Here is a 17,497-nt window from a genome sequence, read left to right on the forward strand (position 1 = left end):
CACTTAGTATAGGGCTTGTGCCATTGCCAATAATAGATCTCCAGGTTAAGTTCAAATTGAAGACACAAATCCAATGTCATTTTCTGCTTACCGTGAGTTTCAGTGCACAAATAGTTCGCTGAGGTCAGTATATGCCACATCAGTGAGGCAGGTACAGCACTCAGCTGTTTGGGGTAAACACACTGCCACCTCATACCCAGAATATACAAGAAAATGTTTATCAGAGATGCAGTCATAACCTCTACAACTGGTGGAACACCGACAGTGGATTGTGTTAGCATACTGCCTTTTATGCTTCAGTTGCAGATGCACACATTGCTGACGACAAACATCGGCATCCTCCAACATCTGTCTATTGTGTTTGGGTAACAGCAGGTACAGGTGAATTGGCAAGTTGTGTCGCCAAAACATCTGTGACACCAGCATCATTGGTCAGTAGTCATATCAAATCTACACTGGTCATCTTTCTAATGTTCTTTCTGCTGCTTGGGAGGGCTCTCATAGTAGCATCAGAATTTGTGCTGCTGTGTGCACAGTTTGAGCCTGTAACAGGTCCACACTTTACTCCTGTATTGGTTCATCTGTACTCACTGTATGTGTTTTGGTGCTAGAGGTGACATTCGCTGCTTCAACCCACATACTGTGACCACTGTCATTTGTGCTCTCAATTTTAGCGCATACTAGAACTTTAGCAGGATGCTCGATACTGTGTCAGCCTTCTCTCCCAATGTCTGCAATGACAAATGTTGATGCACTGCTCCAACTGTATAGGTAACAACTGGTAACTTATGAAGCAATAGCATGCGCAGCAACTGTTTAGGCATCAAACCAGGGACAGCTAACAAACGTAAAGCTCACAACATTTGGTATGGTGATCTGTTGCCTAGCTGCTTGTCGTTAGAAGCTATCTGCACCCAAAGCTCCAGCAACAGTGCATAATGTTGCATGAGATCCTCCTTTAGCGATGTGCAGCAACACTGTGGCAAAATGTGTTCCATTTCTTCTATCACTGCTCCTTCTAAATGTGCAACCATGATTACATGTGTGTCAGTGATGTGTGCAGTCCATGTTGTTAAAAAATACATTTTATGCGTGTGTACCATGTCAGTGGCAATTAGGCCAGAACAGCAGAAATTTGACATGACCAAAATGGGTTGTGGAATACACATTTTGCCGATTTATGTCAGTGGCTGCATATTGCGGCATAGCTAAGAGATGTGATTTGTTCCATTTTAAGTTCGTCTTTGGAATTTGTGGTATTGCATATATCATTACTGAATTGGGGGGGGGGGGTTGGAATCCTCAGTTCTGAACCTCCTCTTCAACAAATCATGTCAGAGTCATCACTGTGGGTAGTTTGTCAACAAGAATAATTCCCATATAAAAACCATGGACACAACAATTCACAATGCATAATTGTTTATTGCCCACACACTAAGTTATAATTAAACAAGGAAATAGAATATCTAACAAACCTTTCCATTGATAATAAAGACTGTCTCTGAAACCAGTAATTCATCCTTTGTCTTTAGTGTCAACTACTTGCACAGGAACTGACGTCTCCACAGTTTCACAGCGTTTTTAGAAGTTTTTGTGCAGAAATCACAACTGTTCCAGTGTGCAGCCTTTTTTTCCAATCTCTGATGACTATATTGAGGTGTCTGGGAAGTAATTTCCAATCCTCTTAAAAATCGTAATTCATATTCCATACCCACAGGTGGATTATACCTCTGACTCAGTACTTCTGTAACAATGTTTCTCCTGTGCTATTATCCAGATGAATTGATTCGTAGTACAAAACTTCAGAGGTCTTTATAATGCCACATCCTGCTTCCTTTATTACATCAACATAATTAGTTAAGGAATACAGCACCATGAATTTGAAGCACCGACTGCACTGCTTGTACATCTACGCTAAATATACACACTGCTAGTCTTACATAAATGTCATTGGTATAGAGGGCATTGTTTGTTCTCTATAACATATACAGGTGGCTGTCTGAAAATAGCAGCCTCAATTTGAATTAAGCTATGCACATGCTGAGATTATGTAATAAGGTGTGCATCTAGAAGCCTGCTCAGTCTGCATGATTCACTTCATATGGTATGTTATTTACTATGAAGTTTTGAGCTCAGTATTAATGTGATATAGATCTTGTTTTACTGGATGGATAAAAAAAATCTACTCGCGAAGTGGCAGCACAAGAGCACACATATAAAGGTATAGAAATGTGTAAGCTTTAGGAGCCTGTGGCTCCTTCTTCTGGCAGAAGGGTTGAAGGTGAAGGTAGAGGATTAGGAATGGAAAAGTTCAGAAAATTCACATCGAACTGGGTTTAAGGGAGACTCACTGGATGGAATGAGAAGGAAGGACTGATTGTTGGGGACTGCACCAGATGATATTTGAAAACCTGAGAGCTTGAAGATGGAAGATAGGGTAATACACAAGACAGAGATTACTGATAAAACATCAGCACAAGTCAATTGACATTGACGTCTCTGCCATACGGTCTCATGATGAGACTGACATGTTAAAATTCTTGGAATCAGTAAATGCATTCTCCCAGTTAAATATCACTTGGTTCTATTCTGAATCCCATGCTACTTTCCTTGGTGTTGACCTCATCCTCACAAATGGTCAGGTACACTCTTCTATTCACATTAAACCTACGGACGGCCAACAGTTCTTAAATTAAGACAGTTGCCATCCTTTCCATGACAAATGTCCCCTCCCCTATGGACTTGGCATTTAAGGCAAACGTATTTCTTCAGATGTGGATTCCTCACAGTATTACGCCACCATTCTCACCTCAGTTTTCACTGGACATAATTACTCCAGCTACCTAATTCAAAAGCAGATTTCCCTGGTCATCACATCCAGTCCTGGTACTGCTGGTCCCTCCAAAAGAACAACTTAGAGGCACATGTCTTGTCACTCTGTATTATCCATCCCTTGAATGTATCAGTCAGTTACTTCGACAAGGCTATGACTTCTTAAAATCCAGGCCTGAAATGATGTCCATTCTGTCAGACAATTCGCCCACCATGCTTAGAATAGCTTTTTGTCGCCATCATAATCTCTGCAATATCCTTGTTAGACCCTATGCTCCTTCTGCACCCATTTCCTTACGCTACGGCTACTACCGTTGTGATTGTCCCCCATGTAAGACATGCCTCATATAGCTTCCTAACATCACCTATATCAGCCCTGTATCTGGCAAACATAGACTCTCCAGAATGAGATTTTCACTCTGCAGCGGAGTGTGCGCTGATATGAAACTCCCTGGCGGATTAAAACTGTGTGCCCGACCGAGACTCGAACTCGGGACCTTTGCCTTTCGCGGGCAAGTGAAAATCTCGTTCTGGAAACATCCCCCAGGCTGTGGCTAAGCCATGTCTCCGCAATATCCTTTCTTTCAGGAGTGCTAGTTCTGCAAGGTTCGCAGGAGAGCTTCTGTAAAGTTTGGAAGGCAGGAGACGAGATACTGGCAGAAGTAAAGCTGTGAGTACCGGGCGTGAGTCGTACTTCGGTAGCTCAGGTGGTAGAGCACTTGCCCGCGAAAGGCAAAGGTCCCAAGTTCGAGTCTCGGTCAGGCACACAGTTTTAATTTGCCAGGAAGTTTCATATCAGCGCACACTCCACTGCAGAGTGAAAATCTCATTCTGGAAACATCCCCCAGGCTGTGGCTAAGCCATGTCTCCGCGATATCCTTTCTTTCAGGAGTGCTAGTTCTGCAAGGTTCACAGGAGAGCTTCTGTAAAGTTTGGAAGGCAGGAGACGAGATACTGGCAGAAGTAAAGCTGTGAGTACCAGGCGTGAGTCGTGCTTCGGTAGTTCAGATGGTAGAGCACTTGCCCGCGAAAGGCAAAGGTCCCGAGTTCGAGTCTCGGTCGGGCACACAGTTTTAATCTGCCAGGAAGTTTCAAACATATACTATCAGAGGGAGAGCCACAGATGAATTGAAACATCATGTACCAGCTGTTATGTGAATACCGTTTGAATACTGAAGAAGTAGCCACTGGCTCTGAAAACTGTCAAATTTCAGTGATTTTAAATGCGTGTTCTCCTGACATAGCTTGATGAGTTGATTTTTTATCTATTCACGTACATTGAACTATATTCCTTGTGTAGTGAGAAAGCAGCATATTTGCACTCACTTGTGTTTGTTCATTTGTGTCAATAATGCAACCAATGTAGTTATTCGAGAATTTCTGTGTAAATTCTGGAACCACTCAGCCTTCTACTGTTTTGAACACACGATATTCTGGATATGACTATGGGATGGTAGAATCCTTCTTACTGCGAGTCACATTTTTGTGTGTGCAGGTTTAAAATCAGTCGTGAGAAGAAAGTAGATGCGGTGGACGAATGGTACTGACAAGTACCTGTCAGACAATCCATAGATGTTTTAGTGAGTGTGTAAGGAAAAACCATGGAGCTTATATGCAGCTCTGTGCTTATTGTGTCACTGACTATTGTTATTAAAACAAGGGCTGTTGAGAAATAACTTTTGGAAACTCCTGACGTAAGCTTGCTTTAGGCAAAACTTATTTCTGATTCATGTTAAGAGAAGTTATGGTATCTAAGCCAAATTTCTTTCACCGAGCGAGGTGGCGCAGTTGCTAGCACACTGGACTCGCACTCGGGAGGGCAACGGTTCAATCACGGGTCCGGCCATCCTGATTTAGGTTTTCCATGATTTCCCTAAATCGCTCCAGGCAAATGCTGGGATGGTTCCTTTGAAAGGGCATGGCCAACTTCCATCCCCGTCCTTCCCTCATCCGATGAGACCGATGACCTCGCTGTCTGGTCTCCTCCCCCAAACAACCCCAACCCAACCCAACTTTCTTTTAACTGTAACCCAGTTTGTTTCTGACGTTCGGCTGTATGAGAGACTTACGGGAAGTTACATATTTATATGGAAAGTGAGAGCTTTATTGTGTACAGAGGTTAAATACATCATTAATTGATGAAAAGTAAAGTTTGTATGTCTACTTGTTTCATAAGTAGAAAGAGTCTAAATATTCCTGTACCTGGTGTTATTCTATGGAGAAGAAGTCAAGAGGGTTCCCAGCAGCCGGCTAGCCAGTAAAGAAGAGTGGCTGCAAGTTCCAAGTAAGTCAACTCGTAAAGAAGTGGAAGGTGGTTTGGGGGAATAAACCGATATAACCCAGATCCACACTCACAAGTCATTACAACACAACAACTTGTGTGAAAGGACCAAGAAAACAGGAATTTAAATCAAAAATGAGAGAAGAAGCTGTTATGCGTTGCCATAGCAACCAAAAATAATAAGACAAGGGAATTACTCCGAGAAATTGGAATATGTTCAAGTATCCAATGGAGCAAAATTTGAAGGGAAAGAATGTGAAGAAATGAAAAACTCACAACGATAAAAATAGTAAAGAATATTTCGATGTATTTGTCTAAGAAGAAATACGCATAGAACGCTTCAACCAAGAAGATCCAGTGCGGGGAGTATACAGCTCTCACACACATTGCGGGGACGCAGACGCGGAAACCAACATACATCTAACGCCGCCGGCACAAGCTGCTGTTCACCGGTGCTGTCGGTCTCCACATCCGCTCACCTACACAACGCGAATTCTACCACGGGTGAGCGTGAAACAAAACTTGATTACTTTAGTACAAAGTGGTTGGGGAAGCTCAAGACCCAGCTATGGCCATGGAAATTAGCAAAGAAGTGCCTGACTGGGCTGAGTTCATTAATTTAATCAAAGCTCAGAGTCTTAAGTTAAACTCATTAAGTTCTCAATTAAATACCCAGAGTGAAGCTTTAAATGCTCAGATTGAAACACTAAATATTCAAATGACAAATTTAGGTTTGTTAAACGGCAAAGTTGACTCTCAAAGCAAAGAATTTAGTAACCTATGCGAAGGCATGGGTGCTTTGAATACTGAGTTTGACACTATAAGTAATAAAGTAGAGAATTTAAAAGCAGATTTAAAGAGCGAGTTGACAAATTCTTTGACAACTCATATAAATCATATAATTACTGACCTTAGTCAGAAACAGAGTAACACTTTTCAAGATTTATCGAAAAGGTTAGAACTTAACATTGAGAACAAACATAACAATGTAGAATGCAAACTTATTGAAAAGTTAGGATCTTTTGAAAACGTTTACAATATTAAATATAATGATGTAAGGCAGGGGTTGAATGCTTTGAAAGAGAGAGTAGATAAGCAGAATGAATTAATGTCAGTCATTCAGTCACAAATTACAGGTGTCAATACAAGGGTAGATAATGTAGAAAGAAATTTCAAAGAGAAAATAGCTAACTCTGATGTTATAAATGTAATTAGTTTGGAGGAACAATTTGGAGAAATTATAGATCGAAAGGTTACGGAGAGAATAACATCCGGAAACGTATCGCCTATTCCTTCTTCCAAGCTTAGTGATACCAGAAAGGGTATGGATGACCTGTGGAGAGAAATTAAGCTTATCCAAGATAAAGTGGAGAAAAGGGTAACTTCACCTAATGTATTGACTAGTGAAGTGGTGACTGATTTGTAATGGGGAGCTAATTCAGGGTTATCTAGACAATTCCCTAATTTTAAGGTCACATGAGGATGTACATTCGACCTATTTCTTAAAAACATTTAACCAAGCTTTACCAAAAAATTGGGAAGATTCCAAGAAGATCAAATTTGCTGTGGGGTACCTTCTAGGGGAAGCCTCAGAATGGGGAACAGTAAATATTGAGAATTTTTCTTCTTGGGGGAGACTTTCAAAAGAAATTTAAAGAGAAGTACTGGTCTGCCATTGCTCAAGAAAAGTTAATATCAGATCTGTGGGACCCAAAATATTATAATAATACTTGGGATACTATGAGGAAATATTTTGACTGGCATTTAACATGAGCAAAGTATTTAGATAAGCCAGTGGAAAAAGAAGGGTTAGGACGTATTTTAATTAGACGATTGCTAATCTATACGAGAAAAGACATCTTGTGTAGTGGTTGGAAAACGATAGAACAGTTGCTGTCTCTTGTTGACACACTTGATGCAATAAATAAGGACCGCAACGAAACTTTACACCAAAATGAAAGTTCGAACTATAAAAGTAGTGGAAATTATTTTAAAAAACATGAGGCAAACACAGCAATAATACACCAGTAGAATAAGAAAAGTTGTAACAACAATTATCAAAAGAAGCATCCACATTCAAATTTAGATCCGGTAGCTTCTCAAGAATTTGTACTGAGTAACCATAAAACACAGAATGGGAGTATAGTATCTCATTTCGGTAACCAGCCCATAATTAGTTTGTAAATGACATGGCTGCTTTCACAGGTGGTCCAGCCTCTGATGGTGTAGGATAAGTATGTGACAGGACTGGAGTAGGAGATGCTGGATGGGTGGATTGGGCAGATCTTGCACCTTGGTCTGCCACTGCGATCATATCCCTGTGGCAATGGGTTGGGAGAGGACATGGCATAGGGGTGAACTAGGATATTGTGTAGGTTGGGTGGCTGATGGAACACAACTTTAGCAAGGGCAGGAATGATCTTGGATAAGGTGTCCCACAATTCAGAGCTGTATGAGAGATAATCAAAGCCCTGATGAAGGATATGTTTCAGTTGTTCCAGTCCAGTGCGATGTTGAGTGACGAGGGGGATGCTCCTTTGTAGCTGATTCTTGGGGGAGGTGAGAGGATTAGGAGTGCGTGAGGATATGGCACAGGAAATCTGTGTGTAGAAGTGGTTTCCATTGGGAGAGGAAGGGGCTATTACTTTTCTGTGAAGGCCTTTGTAAGGCCTGGGCAAGGGGATTCTCGTCACTGCATATATGCAGTCAGCAGGTAGCTAGGCTGTGTGGGAGGGATTTTTTTGGTGGGGATGGAATGGCAGCTATGAAAATGCATGTACTATTGGTGGTTAGTGAGTTTAATGTGGACAGAGGTGTGAATGGAGCAATCAGCGAAATGGAGGTCAATTTCCAGGAAGGTAGCGTGTCAGTTAAAGGAGGGCCAGATGAAGCAGATGGGAGAAAAGATTTTGAGATTGTGAAGAAATGTGTATAGGATGTCTTGGCCCTGAGCCAAGATCATGAAGATAATATCGATGAACCTGAACCAGACTAGTGGTTGGGAATTTTGGCAGTATAAAAAGATTTCCTCCAGATGGCCCATAAACAGGTTGGCATAAGAGGGTGCCTATGTTTGTGCTACAGATTTGTCTGTAAAGAAATTGTGACAGAAGGGCTGTACTGCAAACAAGGTTTTCAACTTTGATGAACAAGTTTATTTTGGAAACTAACATCTGGCCGCACATGCAACGTTTGTGCCATAGATTTGTTTGTAAAGAAATTGTGACAGAGAAGGGCTATATTGCAAAGCAGGTTTTCAGATTTGACGAAATGAGCTTATTTGGAAACTAATACCTAGCTGCACATGCATTTCAGTTGAAGAAAAAACAATATGTGGAGTTAAGACTGCCAAGGCCTGATGCACCCTTCTTTTTTCTCAAAATCCTAGGGCACTTAAGGGTTGTGGAAAGATCAGGCTGGGAGTTCACTGGAGATGAAGAATACACTAAAATATGTGTTTTGGAGTTAAAAGTTTCAAGCGTGTAAATTTTGTTTAAAATGGATTTCACAGAAACAGTAATTGCTATTTTTGGTTAAAAATACTAAGAAACTCTAATCTCTGAGTAATTGAGAATACCAAACCCCATATTTTACATGCAAAATGACTCTTGATATACATGAATACTGTATGTGTCCCCCCACCGCATGAACCAGAGACCTTGCTGTTGGTGGGGAGGCTTGCGTGCCTCAGCAATACAGATAGCCGTACCGTAGGTGCAACCACAACAGAGGGGGTATCTGTTGAGAGGTCAGACAAACGTATGGTCCCTGAAGAGGGGCAGCAGCCTTTTCAGTTGTTGCAGGGGCAACAGTGTGGATGATTGACTGATCTGGCCTTGTAACACTAACCAAAACGGTCGTGCTGTGCTGGTACTGCGAATGGTTGAAAGCAAGGGGAAACTATGGCCATAATTTTTCCCGAGGGCATGCAGCTTTACTGTATGGATAAATGAAGATGGCGTCCTCTTGGGTAAAATATTCCGGAGGTAAAATAGTCCCCCATTCAGATCTCCGGGCAGGGACTACTCAAGAGGACGTCATTATCAGGAGAAAGAAAACTGGCGTTCCACGGATAGGAGCGTGGAATGTCAGATCCCTTAATCGGGCAGGTAGGTTAGAAAATTTAAAAAGGGAAATGGATAGGTTAAAGTTAGATATAGTGGGAATTAGTGAAGTTCGGTGGCAGGAGTAACAAGACTTTTGGTCAGGTGAATACAGGGTTGTAAATACAAAATCAAATAGGGGTAATGTAGGAATAGGTTTAATAATGAATAAAAAAATAGGAGTGCGGGTAAGCTACTACAAACAACATAGTGAACGCATTATTGTGGCCAAGATAGACACAAAGCCCACACCTTCAACAGTAGTACAAGTCTATATGCCAACTAGCTCTGCAGATGATGAAGAAATTGAAGCAATGTATGATGAGATAAAAGAAATTATTCAGATAGTGAAGGGAGACGAAAATTTAATAGTCATGGGTGACTGGAATTCGATAGTAGGAAAAGGAAGAGAAGGAAACGTAGTAGGTGAATATGGATTGGGGGGAAGAAATGAAAGAGAAAGCTGCCTGGTAGAATTTTGCACAGAGCACAACTTAATCATAGCTAGCACTTGGTTCAAGAATCATAAAAGAAGGTTGTATACATTGAAGAAGTTGGAGATACTGACAGGTTTCAGATAGATTATATAATGGTAAGGCAGAGATTTAGGAACCAAGTTTTAAAATGTAAGACATTTCCAGGGGCAGATGTGGACTCCTACCACAATCTATTGGTTATTTACTGTAGATTAAAACTGAAGAAAGTGCAAAAAGGTGGGAATTTAAGGAGATGGGACCTGGATAAACTGACTAAACCAGAGGTTGTACAGAGTTTCAGGGACAGCATAAGGGAACAATTGACAAGAATGGGGGAAAGAAATACAGTAGAAGAAGAATGGGTAGCTTTGAGGGATGAAGTAGTGAAGGCAGCAGAGAATCAAGTAGGTAAAAAGACGAGGGCTAGTAGAAATCCTTGGGTGACAGAAGAAATATTGAATTTAATTGATGAAAGGAGAAAATACAGGGTGATTCAAAAAGAATACCACAACTTTAAAAATGTGTATTTAATGAAAGAAACATAATATAACCTTCTGTTATACATCATTACAAAGAGTATTTAAAAAGGTTTTTTTTTTCACTCAAAAACAAGTTCAGAGATGTTCAATATGGCCCCCTCCAGACACTCGAGCAATATCAACCCGATAGTTCAACTCGTTCCACACTCTCTGTAGCATATCAAGCGTAACAGTTTGGATAGCTGCAGTTATTTCTCATTTCAAATCATCAATGGTGGCTGGGAGAGGTGGCCGAAACACCACATCCTTAACATACCCCCATAAGAAGAAATCGCAGGGGGGTAAGATCAGAGCTTCTTGGAGGCCAGTGATGAAGTGCTCTGTCACAGGCTGCCTGGCGGCCGATCCATCGCCTCGGGTAGTTGACGTTCAGGTTTCATAACTAACCTTTTTCGTAGGACTCTCCATACAGTTGATTGTGGAATTTGCAGCTCTCTGCTAGCTCTGCGAGTCGATTTTCCTGGGCTGCAAACAAATGCTTGCTGGATGCGTGCTACATTTTCATTACTCGTTCTCGGCCGTCCAGAACTTTTCCCTTTGCACAAACACCCATTCTCTGTAAACTGTTTATACCAACGTTTAATATACCACCTATCAGGAGGTTTAACACCATACTTTGTTCGAAATGCACGCTGAACAACTGCTGTCGATTCGCTTCTGCCGTACTCAATAACACAAAAAGCTTTCTGTTGAGCGGTTGCCATCTTAGCATCAACTGACGCTGACGCCTAGTCAACAGCGCCTCAAGCGAACAAATGTACAACTAAATGAAACTTTATAGCTCCCTTAATTCGCCGACAGATAGTGCTTAGCTCTGCCTTTTGTCGTTGCAGAGTTTTAAATTCCTAAAGTTGTGGTATTCTTTTTGAATCACCCTGTATAAAAATGCAGTAAATGAAGCAGGCAAAAAGGAATACAAACGTCTCAAAAATGAGATTGACAGGAAGTGCAAAATGGCTAAGCAGGCACGGCTAGAGGACAAATGTAAGGATATAGAGGCTTATCTCACTAGGGGTAAGATAGATACTGCCTACAGGAAAATTAAAGAGACCTTTGGAGAAAAGAGAACCACTTGTATCAATATCAAGGGCTGAGATGGAAGCCCAGTTCTAAGCAAAGAAGGGAAAGCAGAAAGGTGCAAGGAGTATATAGAGGGACCATACTAGGGCGATGTACTTGAGAGCAATGTTATAGAAAGGGAAGAGGATGTAGATGAAGATGAAATGGGAGATATGATACTGCGTGAAGAGTTTGATAGAGCACTGAAAGACCCAAGTCGAAACAAGGCCCCGGGAGTAGACAACATTCCATTAGAACTACTGACATCCTTGGGAGAGCCAGTCCTGACAAAACTCTACCGTCTGGTGAGCAAGATGTATGAGACAGGCGAAATTCCCTCAGACTTCAAGAAGAATATAATAATTCCAATCCCAAAGAAAGCAGGTGTTGACAGATGTGAAAATTATCGAACTATCAGTTTAATAAGTCGCGGCTGCAAAATACTAACGCGAATTCTTTACAGACGAATGGAAAAACTGGTAGAAGTTGACCTCGGGGAAGATCAGTTTGGATTCCGTAGAAATATGGGAACACGTGAGGCAATACTGACCCTATGACTTATCTTAGAAGCTAGATTAAGAGAAGGCAAACCTATGTTTCTAGCATTTGTAGACTTGGAGAAAGCTTTTGACAATGTTGACTGGAATACTCTCTTTCAGATTCTGAAAGTGGCAGGGGTAAAGTACAGGGAGCGAAAGGCTATTTACAATTTGTACAGAAACCAGATGGCAGTTGAGGGACATGAAAGGGAAAGGGAAGCAGTGGTTGGGCAAGCTGTATATTGAGCAAGCAGTAAAGGAAACAAAAGAAAAATTCGGAGTAGGTATTAAAATCCGTGGAGAAGAAATAAAAAGTTTAGGGTTCGCCGATGATATTGTAATTCTGTCAGAGAAAGCAAAGGACTTGGAAGAGCAGTTGAACGGAATTGACAGTGTCTTGAAAGGAGGATATAAGATGAACATCAACAAAAGCAAAACGAGGGTAATGGAATGTAGTCGAATTAAATTGGGTGATGCTGAGGGTATTAGATTAGGAGTTTTGCTATTTGGGGAGCAAAATAACTGATGATGTTCGGAGTAGAGAGGATATAAAATGTAGACTGGCAATGGCAAGGAAAGCATTTCTGAAGAAGAGAAATTTGTTAACATCGAGTATAGATTTAAGTGTCAGGAAGTCGTTTCTGAAAGTATTTGTATGGAGTGTAGCCATGTATGGAAGTGTAACATGGACGATAAATTGTGTGGACAAGAAGAGAATAGAAGCTTTTGAAATGTGGTGCTACAGAAGAATGCTGAAGATTAGATGGGTAGATCACGTAACTAATGATGAGGTATTGAATAGAACTGGGGAGAAGAGGAGTTTGTGGCACAACTTGACAAGAAGAAGGGACCGGTTGGTAGGACATGTTCTGAGGCATCAAGGGATCACAAATTTAGCATTGGAGGGCAGTGTGGGGGGTAAAAATTGTAGAGGTAGACCAAGAGATGAATATACTAAGCAGTTTCAGAAGGATGTAGGTTGCAGTAAGTACTGGGAGATGAAGAAACTTGCACAGGATAGGGTAGCATGGAGAGCTGCATCAAACCAGTCTCAGGACTGAAGACCACAACAACAACAACAACAACAACTGTATGTGTGGCAATTCTGCAGAACATAACTATAGCATATTACAAGAGTTACCAGTACTTATCTTATAATGGCCTCATGCTCATTGTTGTCTAAGTAATAACATGAACTGTATGGCAGAAGTGGCGCACAGAAAATATAAACAGGAAATATGGAACAGGTTATTACTTACAACGACAGAAGTATGAAAACAATTGGAATGCAGTTCAGCATTGGAGATGGCATGGTTACCGTTGTATGTACAAAAAAATAAGGAAGGAAAACATTTCATCTCATTTATGTTTACTCATTTGTCTTCTGGTCTGTGTTTTAGGTCTTGTTCCTAAGATACGTGGTGTCAGTTCTTCTTCGGCAAATGTAATCAGAACATACATGTGTACCACTGTTGACCATTATGCCTCCACGTATGGTGATAAAGGCTGGGGCTGTGGCTACAGGTAAGCCATTACTATATCACTTCCTATTTTCTTGTTAGCTCTTAAACTATTCTTGTCATGTGGGATACATTACTTATTTTTTAGATAAAAGGAAAACAAAACCATTGTATATGTTCATAGCTGCTGAATTACGAGACTGACTTAGAGGTAAATATGCATTTTTTATGTGGCATTGGAAAGATACTTCAAAGACATAACATGTATGGAACTTGATGATCAGTTAGTACCCAGATAAAAATGCTAAAAACCACTGACCTGCCATCGGGAGAATTGTTCTCACAAACATCTACATTCTGCACCAAATATAAGCAAACACATACTACATGTAAAGTTTGTTGTTTTTCCGGTGCACTTGGAAACATCAGTCTATACTTTGTTATTATTAGAGCAGAGTTGCTGTTGTGTAGTAAAATTTCTTGTAACTGTACCAAACTCTGCTGACATGTCTTTGCAAAGATCATTCAAAAATCAAGGAACTGGAAGTATGAAGAAGAAAGTACAGTACTGAAAAAGAATAGCAGCTGACGAGAGAAACACAGTTAACACTTTAGCGGCAGTAACACGCAATCTGCGTATCACTACAAGGCAGCTTGGAAGTGCGAATAGGAGCATCCAGAGGAATGATGTGTAAATACTACAGTCTGATGCATTGCATTCTTTCCACATTTTGCTCCATCAAGAACCTCATCACAGAGTCCATCAGAATCCATTGCAGTTCTCCAAATGGTTTCTATTAGAACTGCCAAGTGATATGTCATTTCTGTGAAATATATTGTTTATGGATGAAACATAGTTCACAAGCCCAGGGCAAATGAATCTTTATGATATACACTGCTATTCAGTTGAAGATTCATGTTGGCTGAGAGAAATGAATCAGTAACTATCTTGATCTTGCCAATGTGTGGTTCACGCTTTTCAAGAATAACATCGCTGGTGCTGTATTATTGATGGGACACTAAACAGCCATTACTATCTACAGTTCTTAACAGGTCTGCTCCCCTAGTTATTGGCAGACATCTTGCACAAGGCACTCCATGTGTTACCAACCTGATTGATGTCTTGCCCTTTCTTCACAGATACTTGTAAACCTTTTTAACAAGATATTTGGAGCAGATTGTGTGTGCAGGTGTTCAGGAAACACAAGATGTGTTGCACACTCAGAAGGCTAAACACCTCTGGTTTCTTATCAGTGGCATAAATTAAAACAAAAGGTCTACAAGGAAACACTGATATTTCCTGAAGACATGAAATGTCATAAACAAGTCTGTGCTGTGATAAGTCCAGGTAAGTCAGCATGCAGTTTATCTGTCCAGAATTGTTTTATAGTGTGTATTGATTCCAAGGTCAATTTTTGAACATTTGATATGAAAGCCATAATAACATACTACCATACCTGAGTTAGGTGGTGGCTCGCATTTGATACGGTAAGACAGGTATTTGGGAACCTCTTTCCTGATGGCAGAACAGTCGTTTGCAATGCTGTTAGCTTGTTACTATTTGCTCAATTTCCACACGTTATAAATATAGTAAGGAAAGTTCTGGCAGAATGTAAATACTTCAGGAGTAAAGTAGGCAACTCACTGAATTGTAGAAGCATTGAGTTATGGACAGGCACTCACAAAAGAGAAAGCTTTGTGAATTTGTCACATGTTGAGCTAGAGTACAAATACATATGCCCTCTCGTTCTGCATGTGCCCCTCACCTCCCCCCCCCCCCCCCCCCCTTGCCAACAAACAAATAAACACACACACACTCTATCTTGACAAAGTATTTATTGTAAGTTTTCTGTTTTGTGTGTGCCTGTTGATGACTCAGTACTTCTGCTGTTGTCCTTTACTCCTAAAGGAGCCACACATTATGCCATTGAAGACATCTTCAAAGGCTCTTTCCAATACCATAATCAAATAGAAAAATTAAATTTAAATAAGTGTGTAACGTCTTCTGGCATGCCCTGTTTCATCAAACAATAAAGAAACTGCACATAATGAGAGTGCCCTGAACCATTTTAGAGTTTTAAGTAATAGTAGCCTAGTAGGAAGCACAAGTAGAAAGAAATACAGAGAGAGGAGGAGTTTATCAGGAAATAGCTTAGATGCAGACCTGCAGCCAGGCGGACATGTGTATACGAAGCTCTCACTAAGTTAAGCGATTAATATTGAAATAAGAGCTAATTTAGTTAATATTACATTTTAGACTAGTGCATTTACTTCTTATCTAATCTATTGAAGGTTTTGCTTTTCTAAGTGTAATCACATCAAAAAGGAAGTATTTCATAAAGGCTGGCAGTCGCGAGTTTCTTTACATGCTTCGGCGTAAATTTCGTACGAGTGTAGGTGTTTGTTTTTGACTAGACTTCAAAGTTAAATTAATTCGTGTCTCTCATCCAGAATTTGTGTGGTTAATTAAAAGTTTCTGAAGCAAGTTTATAAGTTTGTTTACATTAGTGTTTAATTACGTGTTAGTATAGGTTACGAAACTATTGTGTTGTTGAAGTTATTTTCTGCTTTTGTGTTACATTTTACTATCAAACCAGGTGTGACAAGTGTGGTGGTTGCCGTATAAATTTGAAAGAAGGGGTGTTCTGTATAGACTGTAGGTTGTAGTTTCATTGGGGCGAGTGCAGCGGAGAGGAAACGAGGGTAGATAATGAGGCTCTCCCATGGCAGTGTAGGTTATGTAGAAAGGCCAGAAGAATCGTGGAACAGGAGGCAAAGATTTGTGCCCTTAAGGCTGAATTAGAAATTGCGAATTTGGAATTATGTAAGCTAAGGGAGGAAAAGGACTCTGGGTGCTGGGAAAAGGTAGCAAGCAGAGGGTGAAAAAGGGAAACATTTGGTAAAACTCCCGAAATTCAGTTAGCAAATCAGTTTGGCTTGCTATCTGAAGTAGTGGAGAAAGGACCTCATTCAGATGTAGTTGAAGCAGATAGCAGAATACTAGCTTAAAGAAAAGAAAGACAGGCTGGGATCAAACCAGAATAGGAAAAAAAGTTTCACAAGTTTTGTGAAACCAAGTGCTAGCCTTAGCCCGGTGACAGAAAACTTAGGTCAGCTATGCAAGGACTTTGAGAAGGAAGATCAGGTAATTATAGTTGGGGGAGCAGGAAACAGCCTGGCTATGAATCCAAGATACAGTATTAGGAGTGACCTGGATAAAATAGGAGCAGAAACTGGGCACACGAATGTGAGTTTTGTGGAGGTCTTTCAGCACCATGATCAGCCTGGGTAAACACTGCTGTAAGGCGTGTTAACACTGAGCTGAACGAGATGTCCCAGACACCGTGAAAATCTCACATGAGTGGTGTTCCAGTTGATGCTATTGGTAGGTGGGGTTACACTACATGTGGCCTTCACCTTAATAGGAAGGGGAAAAATAAGTTAGCTTTTCTATTAGCAGATACTGTAAGGGGGGGGGGGGGACCAGGCAGACAGGTTTTTTGGGTTAAAGCCAAATTCCAGACAGACAACAACCAAGGAAAATAGAAGGAAAGAAACTTCATGCACAGCAAATAGGGATAAAGCTAAGGGCGGAATCAACTTATTTCACCAAAATACCAGGGGAATAAAAAATAAAGTAGATGAGCTGATAATGTGTTTAGATGATCTCAAAAATGAGAATGAGATTGATATACTTTGTCTGTCTGAGCACCATGTAACTGTGGGGATGGAAAATGTCAGTATAAATGGGTATAATTTAGCATCTTACATGTGTAGATCTAGTATGGATAAAGGAGGAGTTGCCATTTTCATAAAACAAGGGTATAAATACAGAACTGTTGAAGTAAGCAAATTTTGTGTTTATCAGCACTTTGAGGTTGGTGCATGTGAACTTCAGCTAGGTAATGTTGTGTTGATATTAGCAACAGTGTACAGGTCTCCACTAGGAGATTGGGAGCTATTCATAAAAAGTTTGACTCCCTATTATGCTGTCTGTCAGACAAAAAGAAGTTATTAATCTGTGGTGATTTCAGTGTTAACTTTCTAAGCAATTCTGATAGGAAAAGTGAACTAGAAGTGTTGTTAACAACATATAACTTAGAATCAGTGATCAATTTCCTACACATATAGCTCAGGTCAGTAGTACTCTAATAGATAATGTATTTGTACAGCAAGAGAATGTAGAACAAACACATGCTTTCCCTGTG

At 40.5% G+C, this 17,497-nt stretch overlaps 1 protein-coding gene across 1 annotated transcript in view; it reads left to right on the top strand.

The window, feature by feature from the left end:
• The window catches only part of LOC126162654 (zinc finger-containing ubiquitin peptidase 1-like), a 271,194-nt gene that overhangs the window by 67,341 nt on the left and 186,356 nt on the right, over positions 1-17,497 (top strand). The window contains exon 6 of the mRNA XM_049919292.1: positions 13,230-13,353. Within this exon, the coding sequence (XP_049775249.1) occupies positions 13,230-13,353 (124 nt within the window). The remainder of the gene's footprint in view (positions 1-13,229; positions 13,354-17,497) is intronic.

This window comes from Schistocerca cancellata, chromosome 2 (genome assembly GCF_023864275.1).
Source record: "Schistocerca cancellata isolate TAMUIC-IGC-003103 chromosome 2, iqSchCanc2.1, whole genome shotgun sequence".
Lineage (NCBI taxonomy): Eukaryota > Metazoa > Arthropoda > Insecta > Orthoptera > Acrididae > Schistocerca > Schistocerca cancellata.